The 24,895-nt window shown below is 37.2% G+C and overlaps 2 protein-coding genes across 2 annotated transcripts; both read right to left on the bottom strand.

Annotated features, from left to right (window-relative positions):
* Positions 1–4,525: 4,525 nt before the first annotated feature.
* On the bottom strand, positions 4,526–6,646 carry LOC129947130 (uncharacterized). Its single transcript, XM_056057574.1, has one exon. The coding sequence runs from the start codon at positions 6,644–6,646 to the stop codon at positions 4,526–4,528; it is 2,121 nt and encodes a 706-aa protein (XP_055913549.1).
* A 93-nt stretch (positions 6,647–6,739) lies between these two features.
* On the bottom strand, positions 6,740–10,088 carry LOC129947121 (uncharacterized). The gene has a single exon (XM_056057563.1). It carries the CDS (start codon positions 9,833–9,835, stop codon positions 6,740–6,742), a length of 3,096 nt encoding a protein of 1,031 aa, XP_055913538.1. The 5' UTR covers positions 9,836–10,088.
* Between the last annotated feature and the right edge of the window lie 14,807 nt (positions 10,089–24,895).

The following is a 24,895-nucleotide window of genomic DNA, read 5'->3' as shown; positions in this document are numbered from 1 at the left end:
ATCGCATTTCTTGGATGGCGGTAATATCTGCCTTGCAGCAGTTTAGGGCTTCCGCTAATTGTTCGGCTGCACGTGGTCTGTTAAGGGACCTAACATTCCACGTACATATCCAAAGTTCGTTGTCCTTATCTCGTTTGCGTGGGTTTTCAACAGTGAATCCGTCTGTATCCGAGGCTTGTTGGTGCTTCGCAACTAAAGGTATTTTTTACGTGGCCAGGAAGTCACCCCGACAGCACAACCCCAAACCTGGAGGGCCAGATCCTTAGTATAACTCCAAGAAAGGGGAGCCGGATAAACCACTCCTTACAGGCCTTGTCTTTGAATATGTCGGAGAAGCCCTATAAGGTGTTCACTAAGTAGTTCAACCTTCCTGGAACTGTAGACGCCACTGTTGATTCCATCTCGAGAATTCGTCCGCTGCCGCCTGGATAAGGGGAGGTGCCTTAGAGGAAGCACCTTCAGCTCGTCCCTGAAGATGCTGTCATATGCGGCCTTGAAATCAATGATAAGATTGTTTGTGTTATTTTGATGTTCTAGGGTTTTTTTCAGCTTCTGCTGTAATGCGAATATTTGATCGGCTTTTGACTTTCCTGGTCTAAAACTACACTGATAAGGACCTATCAGGTTATTTGGTTTGGGCTTTATTTAACGGCACCATATCCGAAGGTCCTTATTTATAACTCATTCGTTTGCGTGGGTTGTCAACAGTAAATCCGTCAGTATCCGAGGCTTGTTGGTGCGTTCCAACTTGGTTTTCTTTATGTGGGATGTTGGAAGTTACGACCTTCAATCTGAAGGATAAGGACCAGGACTTAACTCCAAGGGCGACAGCAGGCATAACCGCTGCTTACAAGTCTGGGCTTCGAAAATGTCGTTGTTGCCCTAGGTGCTCACTAAGTAGTTCAACATACTGGAATCGTAGACGCGACCGTTGATTCCATCTTGGGAATTCCTCCGCTGCCGTCTGGATAAGGAGAGGTGCTTTAGTGCAAACACCTCTCCAACCCTCTCTCGTTTGCTACCCCGAACAACTTTCCACTGAGGTTGGACTCCAGTTGAGGTACTAGGTACTCGATGTTCACCACAAAGTGGTGAGAGTGGGAGTTGAGAAAAACCTGTGGACGCTTGTGTCCTCTTTAATGCTCATGTCTACCATGTATGGGTTTTTTTTTATCATCGCAGGGTTCAATTGTCTTTAAAATGTATTTTCTAGCTGCAGGAAGTAAATTAATTTATAACAATTCCATTGAATTTCTTTTAAATTTAACATAATCCAAACTATATGCACACAGACATCGATCTCTGCAACGCTAGGGCTCTTGTTTCAATCTGTTGGTATGTCATGATATTTGTAAGTAAGTCGTAACCCAAAAATACATAAATAGAGTCACAAAAATATGAAACATTTTTATATTAAATTCCCGAAAATCCAAAATCTGTGAGTGTATTTGTAAGGTATTCATTTACAGTTCAATGAACTACCTGTCAATTGATTCCAAGTGACTTGTTTGTGGGTTAATAGTTGTGGCAACAGAAGCAGAGAACAGTGGCAGTTTCAGAAGTTACAGTAAGAAGCAGTAGCGGCATTTGATTCGCATATTACACTGATAGAGACATTTTATTTCTCCTTTTGGTTTGTGCTCCTGTTTCTGTTTTCGGTTGTGTAACTCGACTTTTTGCCTTTCGAATTATCTGCAGATGATTAGCATATTGTGAGAGCGTGTTCAAAGCACACAAAAGTTAGTAAGTTTCCGTGCACATTACAACCATAATGGGTTACAACAAACCTATGGCATAGGTACTCTCCAAACTTTAGAAGCCCTTCAGTCGATTTCAGGTTTATAATACCCTCCCTTTGTGTTACGCACGAATTCTTAATACCTGCTCCCAGTCGTTACTTATAGGACCTATGTTTAATGTAATAGCTCTTCTCAAAAAAACCCCACTTCAGACCTTTTCTTATATGGGGACCATTCTCAACCCCCCCTGCCTGCCTATTTGAGTTCCCTTTCCCTTTTATTTTCTACATAGCCAAGGGAAAAGCATTCAACATTTTTCGTTTATATACGCTTACAAAATCTCCAGTGTTTCACGTCAAAATCAATATTGGAGAACCTATTCACATTACGGCGCATGGCATATTAATATCCTCCATACAAATTGGTCCTTCATTTGTCGTTGTAGTTCGTCGTTGGGCTTGTCGTCATCATCATCTTCATTCTCTCATTGACTTCGTCGTTTTGGTTATCGTTTCTTCGTCCTATAGTTCGTGATACCTTGCTCCTATCATCTTGAACCCTTACTTTATGTGTGTCCCAACTCCCGACCAAGCAAAAACCCAAAGAAGAAGAGAAACACAATATTCCTCCGGCTGCCTGCACTTGTTTAAACTTTCCTCATTGAAATATTCAAAAGGTAAAGTGGTTTTCAAAAGGTGGCTTGGCGTATCAGGGCATATAATGCGTAGGCTCTTCCAGGATAAATAGTATGGGAAACGTTGCTGATCGCCGTCGTATAGAAAGCTTCGAGTTATGGCTTTGTTTTGACTATTCATTCCTTTATACTAAAAATGAGAAAGTGAGTTGATAGATGGGAGGCTGGAATGTTAAATCCTTCTTCTCTAGACTGAAATAATTTAATAAAAATAAACTAAATGTTTTGGTTTTCATTGTGTACATTACACCTTGTGTTGTTTAACATTGTTCAAATAAACGCGTTGCTGTCTCTATGTGTTATACTGTATGTAGATTTAAAGTTCAAAAAAATAATTAGCCGTAAATAGAACGGCGCAGCGGGGTATGACCTCAGCATCTAGTAAATTAGTTAATAATATTTGGAGAGTTTTATAAAAACTTTATTTTCGATATAATTGCTGTCTTTCAATAGGCCGATGATTAACATTATGGCTCCTCTCCTTGGTTCCCGCATATATTACATGGGAGCTTCTTTTAAAATTGCATAATCACACTACAAGAAAAAATTAAAATCTCTAAAATACATTGGGCTTGTTAATGTTCCAATTTTGACAATGCAAGTGCAGTACAAACAGCTCTGCAAATTGTTCGAGATGGTGTAGTTGTTCAAATGAATAAAACAGATATAGACACTAGTTACATTTATAAAATTCAAAATAAAGTCAGTGGTAAAAATGTAAACCAAGTTACAAATGTGTTGGTTCTAAAGCTTGTTGGACGAAATATTAAAGACAATATAATGCAAATTTTTGCGTTTACAAGAAGAAGACGAGTCGATTTGAGTGATGTGTATAAAAGATCTTTATGCTCTTTAAAGCTCTTTTTTGTCTTTACAAACATGCTCTAAAACGCATTCTTCCTTAACTCTTTTCTAATCTGAAATCTGGTTGTATGACTATGAGCTATCTAGTTATAACCCGGTTACACACTATTGGTCAGGTGGTGTGGCAGTTTTTTATAAAAAATTCGTTTGCAGACCAATGTCAAGTAAATAATATTAGTATGAGTAGTGTTGATACTATAAACATTTTGATTTTTTTGTTTGTTTATCGGCTACTTGAGAATAAATCTATGCAAGAGTATTTTCTTTCAGTTAAATGATCTGCTTATTGGAACAAAAGCAAACAAATTATTAATTTTAGGGGATATAAACATTGGCATTAATAATAACTTATATAACTTCTAAATCCCAAAGAGCTTAGGTCATATGTGTTTAAGGTTGAATACATAGATTGAGCAAAAAGTATCTTGTGAGTTGATAGAGTGTAAAATAACAGACCATTGTTTGGTTGATTTAGAACTGACAGGCCTAGTACCACAAACAAAATTCTAACAAAAGGAATATATCCCTTCCAGTCTATAATAATTAATTTTAAACAGTTAAATGCAGACTTACTGTTTGAGTTGTGGGATGAGGTCTATAGCTTATCAGCTGATAACATGTTCTCAGTTAAAACTCTAAAAGTAAGTTAAATAATTCAAATACAATTCTAAATGCAAAAATGAAAATGGAAGACAATGAACCACACTCTTTTAACGTTTGAATAGAAGTATAAAAGTATTTTATTCGTGACCTTATTGTCACCTTCAGTTTCTTTACATTATGTATTACACATATACATAGAATTCGATGACATAAAATATTCGACGAAGACGTCGGATAGCGTTCTAAGCTATTTGTGGCCGCAGCATCCAACAGACATTTTCTTTAAAGTCTTGCAAATACATTTAAAACATTTAGTAAAGTCTAGGTCAAATAAAATTTTTAAGTTCAAACGACTTAAGTCATGCTTAACAGAAAGTGTACTTTTTAAAATAAACAAAAAGAATACTGTTAAAAAAATGTTCCAGATAAAATGAAAGACAACACCGAAATATATTATTTTCAATGGGGTGATTTTAATTAGTTCGAAAAATGTATGAGGTACGCTGTAAATCAAAAGAATGACTGGCTTATGGCCTTATTCAAAGTCTTATTTATACAAATTTTTTAAGAGAAACTAAGAGAGTAACATTATAAGTAATTATACATATAGACTTGTTCTTTTTTTTTAACATCCTGCGGCCCGGGCAGAATTCGCTAGCTCCAATGGATAAAGGAGCTGGACTGGTCTTCGCATTAATCGTCTGTCCGCAAATCTCACCTCGCAAGCTCGAACCTTTCCATCTCGGCCCTCGAACGTCTGGTTAACCATTACCATCTCCCACTGTATACGTGGCTTAGCACTGTCATACAACAGAACCACATCTCCAACTCGTAACTGCTTTGATGTCTTCGGATTAGATGAGTGAAAAGACCTAAGCTGCTGCATGTATTCGATTCGCCATCTTATTGTCATCTTTGCGAAATACTTCATTCGATGTTGCCACAGTTCTCTCAAGCCCGAAGAATTAAGCTCTTTAGATAGATTTTGGCCGGTTGTTGTGGAGCGCATGTGTAGGAATTGTGCCGGTGTCAGAGGCGGTGATCCCAAGACATCTTCGGAAAGGTAAGTAAGGGGCCTTTCATTCACCAAAGCTTCAGCCTCTGTAAGTAAAGTTCTCAATTGTTCAAAATTTAATTTGGCCTTACCAATGACCGTTTTGAGAACATTCTTAATTGTTCTTATCATCCTCTCCCAGAAGCCTCCCCACCAGGGAGCTCGCTCAACGATAAAGTTCCACCTTATCCGGCTATTCGCTAGAAAGTCGGGCAGACCTTCTCCCTGTAGAACATCATTGAAACCTCTCAGTTCAAATGAGGCTCGCCGAAAAGATTTAGCATTGTCGGAGTATATAGCAGATGGGGTACCACGTCTTGCTATAAAACGTCTCAAAGCCATGATACAACTATCAGTGGACATGCTCGTGGTTAGCTCGATATGAACTGCTCTGACAGCCGCGCAGGTGAAGACCAGCAAATATGCTTTACGCATCGAAGAACCATCGTCAGTTATGTAAAAAAGAGGCCCAGCAAAATCAATACCAACATTATTGAAAGGCCTGTCTAAAGTAACTCGATGTAGTGGGAGTGGTGCGAATGGCTGGGAAGCGGGCTGCCCAAACAATTTTTTACAAACGATGCAGCTGTTGATCCGCTTCTTTACTACCTGTCGGCCCTTGATGACCCAAAATCGTTCTCTTATCTTAGCTAGGACGGTGTTTACTCCTCCGTGTAACGTTGTTCGGTGAAAGTCATCAACAATAAGATCCGTGATATGATGGTCAGACGACAAAATGATTGGGTGCTTGATATCGTAAGTTTCTTCAAGCATCTGGAGCCTGCCTCCTACTCTGATAAGTCTATTGTCGTCTAGTAACGGACTTAGCTTTAGAATTTTGGATGACAATTCCAAAACGCCAGTTTTCTTTAAAGAAAAGTATTCATTAGTAAATTTTGTTCTGTGTACATACCTTAGCCAGTAAAGCTCGGCATCGCGTAGCTCCTCCTCAGTCAAGAACTTCTCAAAACTTTGTCTGCGGTGAACAAACCGCAAAACCCAGCAAGTCACCCTCAACAACCTTAGCCATGTGCTAAAATTTTGGAAGTTCACGATGGCCTCCATCGGTTCCTTCTTCTTTTGGTCACGGATGCTTTCTTCAGTTTGTGTTAATAGATTCAATTGACTTTGACAATCTGCGATTTCCTTACAAGTATCAAGAACAGGAACTTTCAGCCAACTAGGTCCACCGATCCAAATAGCTGATGACTGCAACTTTTCTCCAGATATCCCTCTTGTAACCAAATCGGCCGGGTTGTCTTTGCCTGAGCAGTGACTCCAATCAGCAACGGAAGTATGACGGCGAATTTCTTCAACTCTAGTCTGGACATATGGTTTCCATTTCTGCAACTGTCCGTATATCCAATTTAAGGTAATTTTGGAATCGGTCCATAGAAAGTACTCTTTGATTGGAATTTTTAGTGAACTTCTAAGGTACTCGCACAATCTGGCAGCGATTAATGCTGCAGTGAGCTCTAACTTCGGAAGCGTGAGCTCATCGCTCCCATCCATCTTCATAGGTGCTACGCGACTCTTTGAGCATAAAAATGAAACTGATACTTGCCCTTTTGCATCGACCACTCTGATATATGCAACTGCACCATAGGCCTTTAAGCTGGCATCTGAAAAAATGTGACACTGAACCACCGTCCTCATTGATATTGCCGGGAAAACTGATCTTGGTATGGCCATGTCTTTGAGTTGTAATATATTTCTGCTGCAGTCCTCCCATTCGGAATTTAAATCTTCTGGTAAGCTCTCGTCCCAGCTTAGCTTCTTCTTCTTCTAAGTTCCCTGGAATAATATTTTAATTTTTATAATGGTTGGACTAATTATACCCAAAGGATCGTAAATGCGAGCTAATGCTGACAAAATATTTCGCTTGGATCCTCGAGATGAATGAAGTTCGATGAAACTTTGGACTGATTGCAAAGGCACGGACAATTCGTCGCTGTAGACCATCCAAATAAGGCCTAAAACTTTCTGGTGTGTTGGCAAATCTTCTGCTGTGATTACATTCCGAATAGCAGCACTATTTGAATGCCATTTTCTGAGGTTCATAGAAGCTCTGCTCATGATGTCGGTAGCCTCTCGCCAAACTCGTTCACCTTCTGATTCCGAGTTCACGCTCATGACAAGATCATCCATATAAAAACTGTCTTCAAGCATTTGGCAAGTCCTCGGAAACCTCTTCTTTTCCTGACTCAAATGACTACGGATGGTAGCTGTTAGAAGAAACGGGCTGCTACAGACACCAAATGTGACCCTAGTCATTCGGTACTCTTGATATGGCGATGATGCACTCTGCGGTGATGTATACCAAATGAATCTGTGGGCATCTCGGTCAGCTTCGTTCAACAGGATTTGCAAAAACGCCTTCTCTATATCAGCAACAAGACCGACTTTGCCAAGCCGAAAGTTCAGAAGCGTCTTCAAAATGTCAGGTAACAAATTTGCACCAGTCAAAAGCTGATCGTTTAAAGATGGACAACCTTCTGTCTGACTGGAAGCGTCAAACACAATCCTCATTTTTGTTGTCGTACTGTCCTCTTTGTACACGGGGCGATGAGGCAAATAAATGATCCGTTTTGCCGATGAAGTTGGTGTAACACATTGAGCTATTCCGTCGACTACCATCTTTTGAATGCTGTCATGGTATTCTTGGAGCTTGCTAGGATTCCTAGAAAGACGATGAAACAAACTATTGAGACGACTTACCGCAATACTTTTGTTGCTGTCAAACACAACATTCGGCTCTTTCCATGGCAAGCTGGCTTTATAACGACAGCCGACTCGTTTGATATACTTGCTTGTCATTTCCTCGGTTAGGCGCTCTCTCTCTGGTGCTTCTCCTAAAATCCCGATGGATTCCAATGCCCAAAGCGCTGCAAAATCCTGCTCACTGGTGGTGCAGGCATTGCAAATTACCAACGGCTGCACAACACTACTTTTCTCAGCACGCATTTTATTCGGGTGAGTGCCTTGGAGCGTCCAACCGAAAACCGTATCTACCGCTCGCAAACTACTTGATAAGCGCTCTTGTTTCCCCGTAACAACAGACCAATAATGATCTGCACCGATTAAAAGACTAATCTCTTCCTCAACTTCGAGATTTGCGACGACACAATCAGCCAGTTTTAATCCACAAAATGATTTGCAAAGTGGGTCTGGAGCGCTTAGCACATTGGCACAAATCTCGGGTACAACGACAACCTCAATTTCGATAATTTTTTCCGCGTACTGACTTTGGACTCGCAATTTAATTTTCTTAAAAGATTTAGTTGGTGTTCTTTGCTTAGTTCCAAAAGGCATCACGGACAACTGTACTGTTTTGTATTGCTTTAAAAGATTTAATTTTTTAGCCACGCTTTCCTTAACAAAACTAAGTTGACTTCCACCATCAATTACAACTCGCAAAATTCTGCTTTGTTCTTTATTCCCAACTGCGATACAACGAGCCGTTTTAAGAAAAACACAGTCAACGGAATTTTGCACACACATACTCGTAGCATAACTGATCTCGTCTTTCGATTCTTTAATTTCTTTCTTCTTCTCGCACAACGAAGGTATATGCTTTCCACCACACTTTGTGCATTTAAGAAACCTACTACTGCGGCATTTTCTGGACATATGACCTTTTTTTGCACAACGAAAGCAACGGTTGTCTTTTCGAATAAGATCTCTTTTTTGCTGCACAGACACTGATTCACAATTTTTTGTCTGGTGAGTATTAGAATCGCAGAACAAACAATTGTCGTTCTCTTCCGACTTCGTTCCTATCAGACTCGCTGCAGTTGTTGGGGATGCCTTTGTATGCGTACGTGTTGATGGTATGGTGGTGGTGACTCTGCTTCTCTCTAATGCTTCTACCTCTTTCTTGAGAAATCGCAATATATTGTTCACACCACGGTCATGCATGCCTAACGAAGTTTGTGTTTCAGAAGCATCGTCACTGTGTTGACTGGTCTCTGCTGCAGCTGCTTCATCGTCTTTACATGTTCCGCTATCTCCGTTTTTTCTCCTGTGGTAATCAATTCGCATATCTGGTGGTAGGCAGCGTAAGAGAATAGATTTTAACATGACGTCATATCTCTGTGGAGCGACTTGTAGTGATGTAAGAGAACGTATAGAAGTTGAAACGTGATTGTATAAATTTCGCAAACCCACAACATCTGATTTAACCGTAACTGGACTCAGAGAAATTAATTTTTGCATGTGATTGTCAATTAGCTTTTCAGTATCACCATACTGTTCTAACAGCAATGCAACTGCTGCATCGTAGCATGATGATGTAGCAGTAAAACCAGATATAGCTTTCTTCGCCGCCCCACTCAGCACATCCTCAAGATAATTAAATTTTTCGGCTGCCGACAGTTGATTATTTTGATGAACGGCGCTATTAAATTGGTCCCAAAAGGGCATCCAATCGCGCATATTGCCATCGAATTTTTTCAATTGCAGCTTTGGAAGACGTATGTTGCTTTTATGAGATGGTGCAACAAGGGGAATCGAACTATTGTGGTTTATGGTGTCGGCTGGATTGTTGAGTGGATTTTGCTTGAGACGCAATTTCCGTAGGCGATTATTTAGCTTGGCTAAATGCGTGATTGCCGTGTCCTCGTATTCCGCCATCCTATCGAACTCTCTCTCTTGATCTTCGGGCTTGATTAAATTCTTAGCCACCACTTGCTTATCCGCATCGCGAAGCTTCTCATGGACCGCTGTCAAACGTTCAGTAAGAGTTACGAGTTCTTCCTCGAATTCTTCGAACCGACTCGCGTTTTCATCATTTAAATGACACTCTGTTTCCAAATATTCTGACGCCGCTTTTACAATTTTCGTCAACGATGTTCGGAAAGTACCGCGCGTTATCACCTCCATTGCTACAACGAATAATTCCCGTCTCTCTTCCCGGGTTTCGGCACCAAATGTTAAAAAAATGTTCCAGATAAAATGAAAGACAACACCGAAATATATTATTTTCAATGGGGTGATTTTAATTAGTTCGAAAAATGTATGAGGTACGCTGTAAATCAAAAGAATGACTGGCTTATGGCCTTATTCAAAGTCTTATTTATACAAATTTTTTAAGAGAAACTAAGAGAGTAACATTATAAGTAATTATACATATAGACTTGTTCTTTTTTTTAACAAATACAATGAAAAAAAAAGGAAACGATATCCTCATAACCAAAGAAACAAAATTACATTATACTTAATCTGAAAGTTATTAAAGAGGTAAAATCGTCTAGTGAAAATTTGTACACAAGTCAATTTGAAAATTGCAGAGGCAATAATAAAGAAGAGTGCAAAGTTGTTACCAATACCTTAAATATTCAAATTAACAAAGAAGATATACTGGAAATTAAAGTGGAAAATCAAATACTTTCAAACCTTGTTGAGTTCGCAAATGCATTCAATACATTTTTTGTATCTATTGCAACTGAATCAAAACCATGCTCTCGGCAAAACAATTGTTGTTGTGATATGTTTTCAGATTTGGCTTGTGAAGGTTTTCAATGTAATAGTTTTGTTTTTGAACCTTGTTCGTCACATAAGTTTTCAAATATATCATGTCGCTTGATTACAACACCGAAGTATAACTAATAATATTTTTAAACAGATTGCTTTTTATATTGCGGACATTTTAGCCTACTTGTTTAACAAAAGTATTACTTGTGGTATTTTTCCAAAATCCTTAAGAGTTGCGGAAGCTATACCATTGTTTAAGAGAGGCCGCAGAAAATTTGTAAGCCAATATAGACCCATTTCCATTTTACCTACTTTCTCCAATGTATTTGATAAGCTTTTGAAGTTGCGAATTGGAACACTTATAAATAAAACTGGTCTTTTCTTTTAAATGATAGTAAATTTGGATTTCGTGAAGGTCGCTTAACAGAAGATGTAATATTATAATTATGCAGCGAGATATGCAAGGTTTTAAACAAAAAAAAGTAATACCATAGCTTTATTTATTGACATGAAAAAAGCGTTTGATATGGTCAATCATGATATTCTTTTGAACAAACTTTATATAGCTGGTTTAGGGGTGAAAACTATAATTATATATTAGTTTTGATGTGCCGCAAGGTTCTGTTTAAGGTCTGGTTTTATTTTTAATATATGTATGTGAATTCCATACTCCAGCAACAGTAGAGTTCCAGTGGTAGGGTAATGCCATTTGCTGATGATCTGCCTTTTACTTACGAAAGCAGTAACTTATTATTGAATAATTTGTTAAACTACAGAAAGACTTGGTATATCTTGTTGGGGAGGTTATAATTGCAAAACATGACCCTCTTGTTTTGTCGCAAAAGCATATAATAAGAATTATCTGCAAGAAGAACAGAATTATCAGCACATGGCCTTTATTTAAAAATCTTCATATCTTACCGCTAAAACATTTTTATTTTTATAAATAATTTTCTATATGCTTAGTGGTTTTACTTCCGCAATTTTAAGCTCAAATTTGTTCAACTTGAGGATAAAAGGCCAATTTTTAGTTTAGGTACCAGCCTCTAAAAAAACTCACTACTTGAATTTTTTCAATGTAATCATAGCACGTAAGTCAAAATATGAGTCTTTACAATAAATAGCTAAGAAATGAAAAATTTATTGATAAATGTAGTTTTATAAATTTTGTATTCTTTCAATAACTTTTTTTTTTAATTTGTGTAATTATATTATACATCATGTATTTATTACATTTTTAGCATTTATTTCCGTTAATTTTATTAATATACAAATTATTCTTAAAAAACACGTAATACAGATTTAAGTTTCTTTTATTTAATGAGTCATTCGTCATTAGAATTAAATGGTTGCAGAACGACTTTTTTGTGTTTTTCTTTCTTTTATAATACACTTTAGAGTATTTCATTTATGATTATTATTCTGTAAATTATTGCAAAAAATAAAAAAAAAAGTATTCTAAACGTCATCCATAATATTTTTAAGACCTTTACATTAACGAAGAATATTTCAGGGGTGTAAGGTAGGTTTATTAAAGCGACTATATCCCAACTGATGTGTTTTTCTTTTAGTTTAGTTATTATCTTAAGAGGAAAATTAAGCCAGGCTCAGGTTTGTAATGAGTATCTATCTAGCTTTGAGAAAAACGTCAGTTAAACAAATATATGACCTTATCAAACGTATTTAAAAAAATGAGGTAAACCGTATGTATAAAGTATGCAACCTCCCTACTTGCGAAGACAATTTTTATTTATGTTATTATATAAAAATGATACATATAACAACTTTAGTTTTTTTCATGATTACAGTTCATAAGCTCACATCACAAGGCTCTTGTGCTTACACCTTTCGGTCGATATTTTAACTATTTGTGAACATTTAAAACAGTCTTTTAAGTGCAATGTGCCTACTTAAATAATTGTATATTGTTTGCAATACTTTACAAATATAAACCATGAACCCTTAATATAGGACAATTACCTTTACAGAATCTCTCTACATTTAAGTTTAAGTACCTGTACGTTAGGTCGTCGTCGTTGGTCGTAACGCATACGTTCCTGCATATAAAAGAATCAGGACTTGATGTCGTTGTCATTGCTGTGCTGCGTCCATGACAAAGGCACGTAGACGTAGAATTATAATAGACGCCTCTCTGGATCGATGTTGCACTGGCACACAAGTGGCAATTACTTTTTATTCCCTTCAAAGGAAGTTATATATAAGATTCATATAGTACAGCAGCAGGCCATATTATGCAAGTTCTTTTCTAATACTGTGACACAGAAGATAAGTTACCCCAGTGCGCAAATAAGGTTTGCTGCAAATGGAGTCAGAGAATTCTTCCTCACTTTTATTTTGATGAAGAAAAGTTAGAAAAACTTACATTAGAGGAAAACGTTCACTTTGTCATACTTACATACATACATTCGTATAGGTATAATGCAAAAAGTGAAATTAGTTTTATCTTGACTTTAGTTTCATCTTAATTTCGTATAGTAAAATCTGTCTTCCAGGTGTAATTAAAATGAAGACAAGACTAAAACAATTTTTTAACCGTTTTTTGAAAACATTTTCACTTTCTAATAAATTTACCACAAGATGTATACGGAGTTCCTATACCTATGGACATAATTTCTCCAACTTATAATTATATACACTATAAACTTAACTTAAATTTAACAGTGCAATGGAAATCATTTGCAAAACCCAAAATACAAACACAAAAACAACACAAAAATGTATAGGAAAACTGACCAAAACGAACTATAAAAATAGACAAACACGAAATAAACACTCTGTATATCGTGTTGTCTAGACATGATCCAAAAGTTTTTTTAGCAGCGAAATAAATATGCTTTTTCACATGGAAAATTTGCAATGACTATGATTTACTTTTCAATTAAAAATTCCAGCTCAAGAAACATCACTCGTTGTTTTTCTATCCAAAAAAGGAAATGAAATAGACATCAATACCTAGGGTAGGTGAATCAATACCCAGCCAATCACTCTTATCCGTCCACTTTCACAACTATTTTAAACTAGCTGATAAACCCCCATCTTGGCTTGAGCAGGATTAGAACATCGAGCAGCATATTTTCTTTTCCTTGGTCATAATTTATTCTTATATCATAATTCATCAAATGTTTTCTACGGTTTGGTCCTACAGAAATAACATACAAAGTTACTTCGAAATACCATTGAACTGTGCGATGCAGGTAAATTGAAAGTTATATGGATTAAAACCGCATTATTTTTTAAAGATACATGAATACACGAATGTAGTATACCCGCGTATTGTGTAGAATTCGTAAGCAAGAGTTTTCGGGTCAATCCTTGCTGTGCAACCTAAGAGTTTAGCTTAAGTATACTGTCTCTTGCAAGAAATTGAGAAATCCCTTAAGAGTAATTCTTGTATAAAGTGCTTTCTCAAACTAACCGTTCGGATTCGGCATACAAACTGTAGGTCCCCTCAATTCTTAAAATTACTTCCACACAAGAATGGTTAAAAGTGGTTAGCCACTAGGATTCAGAACCTAACATATTAAAAAGGAATTAGGAAAACCTTGATTGTAAGTTATTTCATGTCATTGGGTAAACAAAAACTTTAGTTTTAGTGTTATTAAAGATGACATTCTTAGCTTTTATAATTTGATTCAAGATTAAATTAAATCTTATTTATACTTAACTAAAGCATGCAATTACACAGCTATCGTAAAGGGTCAACACGTTGACTCTCTGAAGTCACTAACAAAACAAAATTCGGCCATATCGGTGAGAAAAAAGGGCCGGGTACTGGTGAACCAAATTGTTCTTACAAAAGTTTCTTTTGAATTATTTTAATGGAATATGTTACTTTATATTATATTTTATAAAAAAAGCTTTATAATAGAAAACAATTAAAATAATTTCGTAATTCTTAAATCAAACATTGAATTTGCATCTAACAAAAGTGTAGATCTATAAAAGTGTAGATACTTTTATATTTACTTTATAAAGGCTTAGTACTTCCAAATATATGCAGTCAAATCGTGAGATTAAAGACAAAGTAGCTCCCTTTAATTCTCTCTAAAATATATTTGTTCATATGGTATAACTGTCACAAAATTTCTTTATGAACTGTTGCGGATATGTACAGTAGCGAGCAAAAAAAATGCAAACAGTCACACCAAAATCAATTATTATTGCTTTATCTTTCGTAACGGTAAAATTTTGTTTTTCCGTTTCGGATATGTGTACTCATTGTGTAGGCATTCTGTTTATAATAGCAATATGTAATTGGTCTCTCTCTAGTGTTGTCAAATTTACATTTAGTTAGAAAGACATAATTTTACTGAGAGCAAAAAAAATGCAAATGGCAAATATGACTAGGAAGTTAGGTACATAAAATTTATTCTTTGGTTTCAATTAATTAGAATATGCGATTAATAGAAGCAACTATCGATTGGATGCAAAAAAGCAATAATTAACGCTGCTAACAACGGAAGATTGATGCAGGATATCGCTTTGGAGTTTTGTGTAGCAACATCAACAATATCGCGTATTATATCCCGATATCGGGAACAAGGGGACATCAATCGCAAAGTGGGAAGTGGCCGTCCACGCAAAACAACTTCCAGATTAGATCGTGAGATCATAAGGCAGGTTAAAGTTAATCCCTTTAAAACTGCAGTGGAAGTTACTCAGGACATGAATGAACATTTTGATGTTAACGTAGGGGTACACACAGTTAGGCGACGATTAGTGGAGTCAAAACTGTATGCAAGACGACCAGCTAGAAAACCATACATCAGTTCCATCAATAGAAAGAAACGGCTAGATTTTGCAAAGCGCCATATGCATTGGACAAGTGAGCAATGGACAAGAGTTTTATGGAGTGATGAGAGCAAGTTCAACTTGTTCTCGTCAGATGGCATTAGGTACGTGCGAAGGCCCCCGGGACAAAGGTACAGCCCTAGATATCAAGTTCCGACAATTAAACATGGAGGAGGGTCAGTAATGGTGTGGGGTAAGCAATTTTAAATATTTATGAAATCAAATTTGTAGTTGGGCTTTTTCAAAGGCTCATTTTCTCGTCAAGTCGTGGGCCCGATTTGTCAAGTAAGCGGCCGGATGAATGCCCAAATGTATAAGGGCATTTTGGAAGACCATATGCTTCCACATTTGCTGACGAATATGCCTGAAAACAGCTTATTTCAACACGACAACGACCCAAAACACACCAGCCGTTTGGTAAGAAACTTCTTAGAAGAGAAGAGGGTTCATGTTTTGAACTGGCCAGCACAATCTCCCGACCTCAATCCCATAGAGAATTTATGGGATCGTGCAGATCGGGAGATAAGAAAGCGAAATCATTCAAATTGTACCGAGTTGATGGAACAAATAAGGACTGAATGGGAACAAATACCTGCGAGCTATTTGGTGTCGTTGATTGACTCAATGCCTAAAAGGTTACGCGCCGTTATTGCCAATAAAGGTTTCGCAACAAAATATTAAAATATTTAAGTACAAAATTTCTTCAAATAAGATGAATAAATCCGTTATTTTTAAAATTTTCCACGAATTTGCATTTTTTTTGCTTGGCTTAAGATCCAAGTTTAGGAACATTTTTTACAATAACTATTTTCATGGAGTAAGATTGGGTAAAATTCAAATCTGTTTAAGGAAAAAAATTAATTTGAACATTTTATGCTAAATTTCAAAGTATTATAATTTAAAATAACTTAGTTCTTGCTAAAGATTGTACCATACTTTTTCGGTTGCATTTTTTTTGCTCGGTACTGTATATGGATTGCAGAGGAATTCATTTCAAGAAGGACATATCTAAATTCCTAAAATATAAATGATATATGTCTGTATAATGAAACATATTCCTATACCATTTATATCAAATACATAACACATATCTATCTGAGAGGGGCAATTAACTCCATCAATGATAAAATAACAAACAAAAAAATAACAAATCTGTGTGATTATGTATTTGAGAACAGTGCTGTGCAATCGCTGTTGCAGCCTAGTTACGTATCCTGAATAGTTTGTTAATATTGTTATAATTCATAGTAACAAAAAAAATTTGTTCTTTAATCCTAATTTTAAATTAAATTATTTGTGTCAATTGTTTTTAAAATTATCCGTACAAATTTAAAATGTCGATACAAAAATTAAAAAAAAAGTTTCAAAATAGGTCTTTTTTGTGAGTTTAATTATTAATTCTGATTCGAACACAGAAGAAAATTGTTTTACATCCTCTTGTTTTTGAAAATTGCTAACACTAAGATGTTGAGGCTTAAGGCTTTGATTTTTTGACCTAATTTATTTTGCTAAGAATTAAAATTTTAGCACAGCTTTAAAAACTGGTATAGTTTTTGATATAAAGTGTTCCCATTGTTTTTTTTTTAATAATTGTTGTCTATATCATCAAAATTGGCTAAAGAGACCCTATCAATCCCATGATAAAAAAAATCTTGATTTTTGACATTTATAACTGTTATCAGTCGTATCTGTTATTTCAGTATAACATTATACATTTTTTTCGAATATCGGGTATGTTGGTGAACAAACATTGATGCTATTTAAAGTTCATCATTCTCAAAAAATATTTAGATTCATAAAAAAATGTATTCTTTTTACAATAAAATGACACATTTATATAAATAAATAACAATTTTTTGAATTTCATTGCAGCAATGTAATTCGGTCACCACCTGTAAAGGAATATATTATTTACATTGGTAAAGGTTGGTTAACTTGTGACCATGTTAAGTCTGTCATTATTGTATTTTATTCTATAACTAAAATCCAAAGTGGCCCGGCGCCTCTTAAAAAACAGATCTTACTTACTTACTTAAGGTGGCGCTACAGTCCGGGGTGGACCTGGGCCTCGACCAACAAGCGTCTCCAGCCAGCTCGGTCCCGAGCTAGCTGTCTCCAGTTTCGCACGCCAAGTTGGTTGAGGTCCTCTCCCACCTGGGTGCGCCACCTGAGTCACGGTCTTCCTCTACTGCGCCGTCCCTCGGGATTGGATTCGAAGACCTTCCGGGCTGGAGCTTTGATGTCCATCCGCTCTACATGACCTAGCCATCTAAGCCGTTGGACTTTAATTCTGCTAACTAGGTCTTACGCGTACGGGACCAAAAATCACCCGAAGAATTTTTCTCTCGAAGCATCCTAAGCCGGTCTCATCTTTCTTTGACAGGGTCCAGGCCTCAGCGCCATAAATGAGAAACGGGATGATGAGTGTCTTATAGATGGTGATTTAACATGCTCGAGAGAGGACTTTACTTCTCAATTGCCTTCTAAGTCCAAAAAAGCAGCGATTTGCAAGAGTTATTCTTCGTTTGATTCCAGCGCTGGTGTCGTTGTCTGCATTAATAGCGGTGCCTAGGTAGACAAAGTCCTTAACTACCTCAAAGTTATAGCTGTCCATGGTGACGTTTTGTCCAAGACGTCGTCGTTCAGTGTCCTTTTTTGATGACAGCATATACTTGGTCTTGCCCTCATTGACCACTAAACCCATCTTCTTCGCTTCCGTCGCAATGCTCAAAAACGCTCCACTGACATCACGCTTTGATCTTCTAATATGTCAATATCATCTGCGTATCCGAGTAATTTGATGGACCTTCGGAAGATTGTGCCTCTAGTGTTGACGGTTGAGTTTTGCACAATTCTTTCCAGAACGATGTTGAAGTAGTCGCATGACAGTGCATCGCCTTGTCTAAAACCTTTTTTTGACATCAAATGCATCGCTAAGATCTTTTCCGACCTTGATAGAGCAGCGTGCATTCTCCATCGTCATTCTGCACAAACGGATAAGTTTGACAGGGATGCCATAACTAGACATTGCTCGGTAGAGCTCTTCCCTATAGATGCTGTCATACGCTGCTTTAAAATCGATAAAGAGATGGTGGGTATCGATTTGAAGCTCCTGGGTTTTTTCCAAGATCTGCCGTAGTGTGAATATTTGGTCAATAGTGGACTTTCCTTTTCTAAAGCCACACTGATAAGGACCAATCAGGTTGTTGACGAATGGCTTCAGACGTTCACATAATACGGCAGAGAGGATCTTATACGCAATGTTAAGGAGACTGATGCCTCTGTAGTTGGCGCAGTATAGAGGGTCTCCTTTCTTATGTATCGGGCACACTATGCTGAGATTCCACTCATTGGGCATGCTTTCTTCCAACCATATTTTGCAGATGAGTTGGTGCATGTTCCGTACCAAGTCATCGCCTGCTGCTTTGAATAGTTCGGCAGCGATGCCGTCAGGTCCAGCAGTTGATCTGCGTCACCGAGGTTGAGTGGTTCTGTCTCCCTTACAGCGGAATTCAGTTCGTCATCGCCGTTATATAATTTTGAGAAGTGATCTTTCCATATTCTCAACATCGACTGCGGTTCTACTACGATGTTCCCCTGATCGTCTTTACAGGCTTCGGTTCTTGGCTGGTACCCTTGGGAGGTTTTTTTTACCTTTTGGTAAAATTTACGAACCTCATTCCTGTTGTGACATCCCTCTATCTCCTCGATCGCGCGCTTCTCATGCTCTCTTTTTTTCCGTCTAAGAAGCCGGTGTTCCTCTCTCCTCTTCTGCTCGTAGAGCTCGCGAGCAGCTCTAGTCCTTTTGTGCAGCGCCGTTTTGTATGCCTCTTGTTTCGCTGCGTGCGCTTGCCGGCAATCGTCGTCAAACCAGGGGTTTCGCTGTGGTGGCCGTGTGAAACCTAGCACTTCAGAGGCGGCATCTCTGACAGTTGAAAGGCAATGTTGCCACTGGTTTTAAATGCTTAATGCAGGAAGCATAGGACTCCTTAAGAGGTTATTAGAGACTCGATCGGAAAAGGACATGGCAGTCTCTTGCGATTGTAGCCGTCTAACGTCGAATCTTCTCACAGTACTTCCTTGTTTTGGCTTGGATCGGGATATCCGTAGCCGTACCTTGGCTACAACGAGGTAGTGGTCCGAGTCAATGTTGGCCTCTCGGAATGTTCGGATATCCTGGATACTGGAGAAGTGTCGTGCGTCGATCGCAATGTGGTCAATCTGGTTGACGGTTGATTGATCAGGAGATTTCCATGTCCCCTTGTGAATATTAAGATGCGTGAACTGCGTACTAGCTACCAGAACGTCTCGCCCCGCAGCGAAATCGACCAGCCTGAATTTGTTGTCGGAGGTGGTGTCGTGCAGGTTGTATCTCCCAATTATGCCACCAGCTTCTTAGCTTGGCATTAAAATCTCCTAAGACAATTTTAATGTCATAGCCAGGGAACTGCTCATATGTCTTGTCCAAGAGCTCGAAGAATATGTCTTTGGTGTCTTCATCTTTCTCCTCTTTTGGGGCATGCGCGCATATTAGGATTATGTTGACGAATTTAGCCTTGATTCGGATTGTCGTGATGCGCTCGCTCACACTGTTGAAACTCAAGACTTTTTGACTGAGCCTAGTTCCAACAACAAATCCACACCCAAATAGACGCTGTCTTTGTTTTCGGTAGCAGTCGCCGTAGAAGATGTCGCAGTCTTTTAGTTTGCGTTTGCCCGGTCCATCCCATCGCACTTCTTGGATGGCTGTAATATGTGCCTTGCAGCAGTTTAGGGCTTCCGCTAATTGTTCGGCTGCACGTGGTTTGTTAAGGGACCTAACATTCCACGTACATATCCGAAGTTCGTTGTCTTTTTTTCGTTGGCGTGGGTTGTCAACAGTGAATCCGTCCGTATCCGAGGCTTGTTGGTGCTTCGAAACTTAAGGTATTTTTACGTGGCCAGGAAGTCACCCCGACGGCACAACCCCCAACCTGGAGGGCCAGATCCTTAGTATAACTCCAAGGAAGGGGAGCCGGATAAACCACTCCTTACAGGCCTGGTCTTCGAATATGTCGGAGAAGCCCTATAAGGTGTTCACTAAGTAGTTCAACCTTACTGGAACTGTAGACGCCACCGTTGATTCTATCTCCAGAATTCGTCCGCTGCCGCCTGGATAAGGAGAGGTGCCTTAGTGGAAACACCTCTCCCCCCTCTCTCGTTTGCTGCCCCCAACAACTTTCCACTGGGGTTGGAACCCAATCTCCAGTTGAGGTACTGGGCACCCGATGTTCACCGCGGGAAGGTGAGAGTAGGAGTTGATAGACAGAGGTGGGTTTTGAGAAAAACACATGTCTACCATTTGAACATAAAAAAAACAAATCTGGTTTGGATTATTCTTGTAAAATTACATTAAATTTAAAGTGGTCAATATTCCGGTGAACAACTTGAATATCAGATAAAAGTGATAACATTTTTGCATTTTGAAGTCTCGATAATAATCTTCTCGCCGAATCTACGGAACACACGATTTCTTGGAACATTTTCAACATATTAGACAATAGCTTTTATTATATAAATTGCATGCATCATATGAAACATTTGTGCATTTATCGAAGAAGAATAATTTAAAATAACAGCAATCTTGAACAAAATCAAATTAAATATGTAAACACAATTTTGATTTCAAAGAAAGCTAGAATATCAACAATTCTAAAATACTTGTTCCTTCACACATGTAGTGATAGATTCTCTTAATAATTTTGTTTGTAAAATGTCAGAATTGCCCACGGGGATGGTGATGAGAAAGAGCAAACAAACACGTTAAATATATAATATATAATATATGTATTTTCTTCAAACGAAATTCTAAAGATAAGTTCATTTGATGGAGTTTTAAATTTTATTCAAAATCAAAATCAAAAAACCTTCCTAAACTACATAATGCATACGTATGTATGTAAGTTTTCTATCGAGCGACGCGACGGACGGTTTTCATCCCATTCAACAATAAAAATAAATCAATAAATAAAAATTAATATAGCTGGGCGCTTTAAAAGAACCATTTTTAAATATCACATCCATGTGTTTTAAAACAGTAGTTTAGTACAGTAGAAAAAAAAGAAAAAAGGAAATACGCAACATATTGAAATACAAATTTATTTTTAAATTATGTGTTACAAACAAATACAAATTTACGCTTAAAGAGTCTTAAGCTTTAACAAAACTGATGTAATTCTTAAAGCGTATGTCAGAAATGTGGGGGTGTTACGAAAGTAGTGAAGTGTCAAAACTTGATTTCATTCAGAAGAGTTCAAAATTCTGTTCTATAGAATGAAATACAAACGAAGAAATGTTTTCAAAATTTTCAAAACTACTACCTAAAGATAATCCAAAAGTTAATAGATCGACACATTGAGTGAAGAACTTTGTAAAGAAATTGGCCGTAAATATTCTAAGAATTCAAGTATTTTAATATAAAAGTTTAAACCTAATTGTTGTTTTTTTTTTCTTAAATTTATAAAACACATAATTTAGCATTCTTTCATAATAACTTCCAACAGCTCTGTTTATTACGCATCCAATTACAATTTTACTCTCAACAGGAGGATATGTTGTGACAGAGTGTGATGGTGATGGTGATGACTTATAAGAGGCTTGAAGCGAACGATATGGTCCCCATCACGTCGCAATCATTTGCACAGCCAATTGAAATTTCATTTATAGATGAATCTCTTGGGGCAATTAAATACACCGCTACTGACGCCAATGCTTTGCGTTATGTTATATACGACGCGACTAAATTATTGACACAACCACCGTGCCTGAAAAGTAGTAGTTGTAATAGGCAAACCAAACATTCACATCGGTTGCATTGGCATCGTAGTGAAGATTGCAGATATTTGCTAGCTGCTATTGCCAGCTATAGTAGCAGTAGATAAGCTACCATACCCAATATATAGGGTGTTTTTTTTAAAGGTACAGAACATTGAAACGGAATAAAAAAGACGATATTTTTAAATTGACATGAAATTTACTGCATTTGAAAAATATTATTCTGGTGTTATAATTAAAATATTATTTCTGGAATATTACCGCTAAAACTAGCTCGAACGTCCAACGAAAAATAATTTTTAAAATAAATTTGCACAATTTAAAGAACTTTTTTAGTTTGATGGCCAACGACAAACCTAACGCCAAATTAAAAATAAAGCACTTGATAAAAGTGGTACCAAGTTACAGTTGAATAAGAACGTATAAAAAAACACCCGATATATGTTTATAGCCATGTTTATTGTTCATGTAACTTGTTGAAGAAAGTGTTTTAAGACGTTTTGTATGATTAACAAAAGAAGATACATATGTGCACCATACGTATTATGTAATGGAATGGTGTCGACCGAGGTCTACCCAGGATATGCAAACGAGTTGATAATTGAAGGTATTGTGAAATAATTGGAAAACAATAATGGATTATTTAATTAAATTTGCAATCAGTTGAGCAAACATACTCGTGTCAACCTAGTTTCTAAGCGTGTTAATAAGACGAAATGAAGAAGGAACGAAGAATGAGAGTTTGAATACATTAATGTGCTGTAGAAATTGTACACATTATTAAAATAAAATAAAAGATAAACTTTAAAGAACATGCGCGTACACCCGTATGCAAATAATGAGTCTCAGATCAGTTCAAAGCAGGTTTTAGCAGTAATATGAAATATTTCTAAAATAGTAATGATATGTTTTGTATTAAACGAGAGGTCTGGAGGCCTTGCATTCCAAAGAAGGTCTGGATTTACAAGCAATGTCTTCAATATTTAGATAATGCCTTTTATATTTTAAGACTATAGTTTTTAAAGAAGGTCCAGAGACTTAGAGGGAACTTTAAAGTGTTCCTTATTGGAGATTTCAATTTTGATGAATCTATGCATTATCACACCAGTATAGAGACTTCTAGACTGATCCAGAGGTAGGTCATAAGATTTTAAGGCACGTCTTAAAAACAATAATCTATATACACAATAAACTAAATGCTAGTTGCCTGGTGCTTTTAAAAAGGATAACGTAAATAATCACCATTGCATCAAAATTAAAATAATGCTGATCAAGCAGCATACCACGGATTTAAAGTAGTCTACCACATCTGTATTCAATCCCATTCGGTTATAACCTTTTTTAACACGAGCCTGTAAGACACTGGAGGAACTTTAGTTGAAACTTCTTCCTAGTGCAATTGACACATGTCGGCGTTATAATTAATAAATATTTGCAAGCCTATAAATACAAATTTACATCACCGTCTTTTCGGTAAATCTAAACGAAAAGTGGAATGTTGTAATATTGCAAGCTGAGACTCTGAATATCATCATTTTTCGGTGAAAAATAAAATTTCATTGACGTGTAATCACAAAAAAAATCATTACTGGTAAACTCCCTCTCTTTCTATCAGATCTGTCCCTTGGCTTTATTCGTTAATTAAAATTAATTATTATTAATCTTTTTGGTTATTCCCATTTGTGCTGAAATACTGAGCAGAACAGTGGCAGACCACCCCTCAGTTCCAACCCACATCCTCAGCAAATATAACAGAAACAAAATAAAATACCCCCTGAAAAAGGATTCTTCTTACATCTTACAACCTTTTTTTTGCATGCAATGAGTGATGTTGTTGTAATTTTTTGTAAATCAATAACAACGGAGAATTTAGTCAAAGCGCATGATCCTGAAAGTTCTTTAGCTTTGCAACACTCGCCCACTACATCATCATCATCAGGACACTCACTACCTGAACCTGAAAAGGTAATGTAGCTTGGGGGTATGGTGAAATGTGTGGGTGGTAGATGGGATGAGAACGGTGTGAGAAGGTTGTTGGCTTGGGGTATTGATGATGGGTGGTATGGCTGTGGGCTGGAAAGCAGTTGGTTTCGTTTTGTTGCCGTTGCTGTTTTGTCGTTGCTCGTTGTCCCGCGCGTTCTTTAATATTTAAACACAACCGATGGCTTTTGTATGTGCAACTGGAGTGCTTTTTTCCAGACCCCAGTTCTTACTCCTATTGCGCTTCCTATATACATTTATATGTATTTATATAGTAGGTATAAACCTAGCTTTATACATATACGATAAGGGACATAAGAACTCGAACTATAGAGCCAGAGGATTGAATAAGTAAAAATGTCTTTATTCAACATCACACAAGAATGTTCACTGTAAGCTGTACCTGTGCTGATGGAAGGAAAGAGAAATTTTATTGCTACCTGTTGTATATGATTACTACATTAAAATCCGTTTGTGTTCATTTTGCACACACGGCTTAACTAAGTAGTAGGTACTGTTATAAGTTATAACTTATAACTGAGTAACTCTATCTATACTGTCTGTCGTTTGATAAATGCGAAGGAGCCAAAGCAAAGCAAAGCACAGTAATTATCTTGATTATACCTATTTACCGAACCTCATGCACATATAAAAATTGATATGAAAAGTGCAATATACCTTTGATGGGTTTCGCCCGACGACGCCACGCTCGAGAACTAGATGAGGCTGGCTGGTGTGCGACTGAATACACGAATATTATTTATGGAAAATAACGGTTTTGGTATGTGTTTGGAACTTTCTGAGAAAACTTCTTCATCAATATTTTTATTATTTATTCACAACTGTGATATAAATTTGGTGGAC

The sequence above is a fragment of the Eupeodes corollae genome, chromosome 1 (genome assembly GCF_945859685.1).
Source record: "Eupeodes corollae chromosome 1, idEupCoro1.1, whole genome shotgun sequence".
NCBI lineage: Eukaryota > Metazoa > Arthropoda > Insecta > Diptera > Syrphidae > Eupeodes > Eupeodes corollae.
The sequence above is the reverse complement of the archived record's forward strand: the minus strand, read 5'-3'. Positions and strand labels throughout refer to the sequence as shown.

Bases quoted from the DNA above. Each gene is read 5' to 3' on its own strand.
- LOC129947130 (XM_056057574.1), bottom strand. From the start codon at position 6,646: ATGGCCATACCAAGATCAGTTTTCCCGGCAATATCAATGAGGACGGTG.
- LOC129947121 (XM_056057563.1), bottom strand. From the start codon at position 9,835: ATGGAGGTGATAACGCGCGGTACTTTCCGAACATCGTTGACGAAAATT.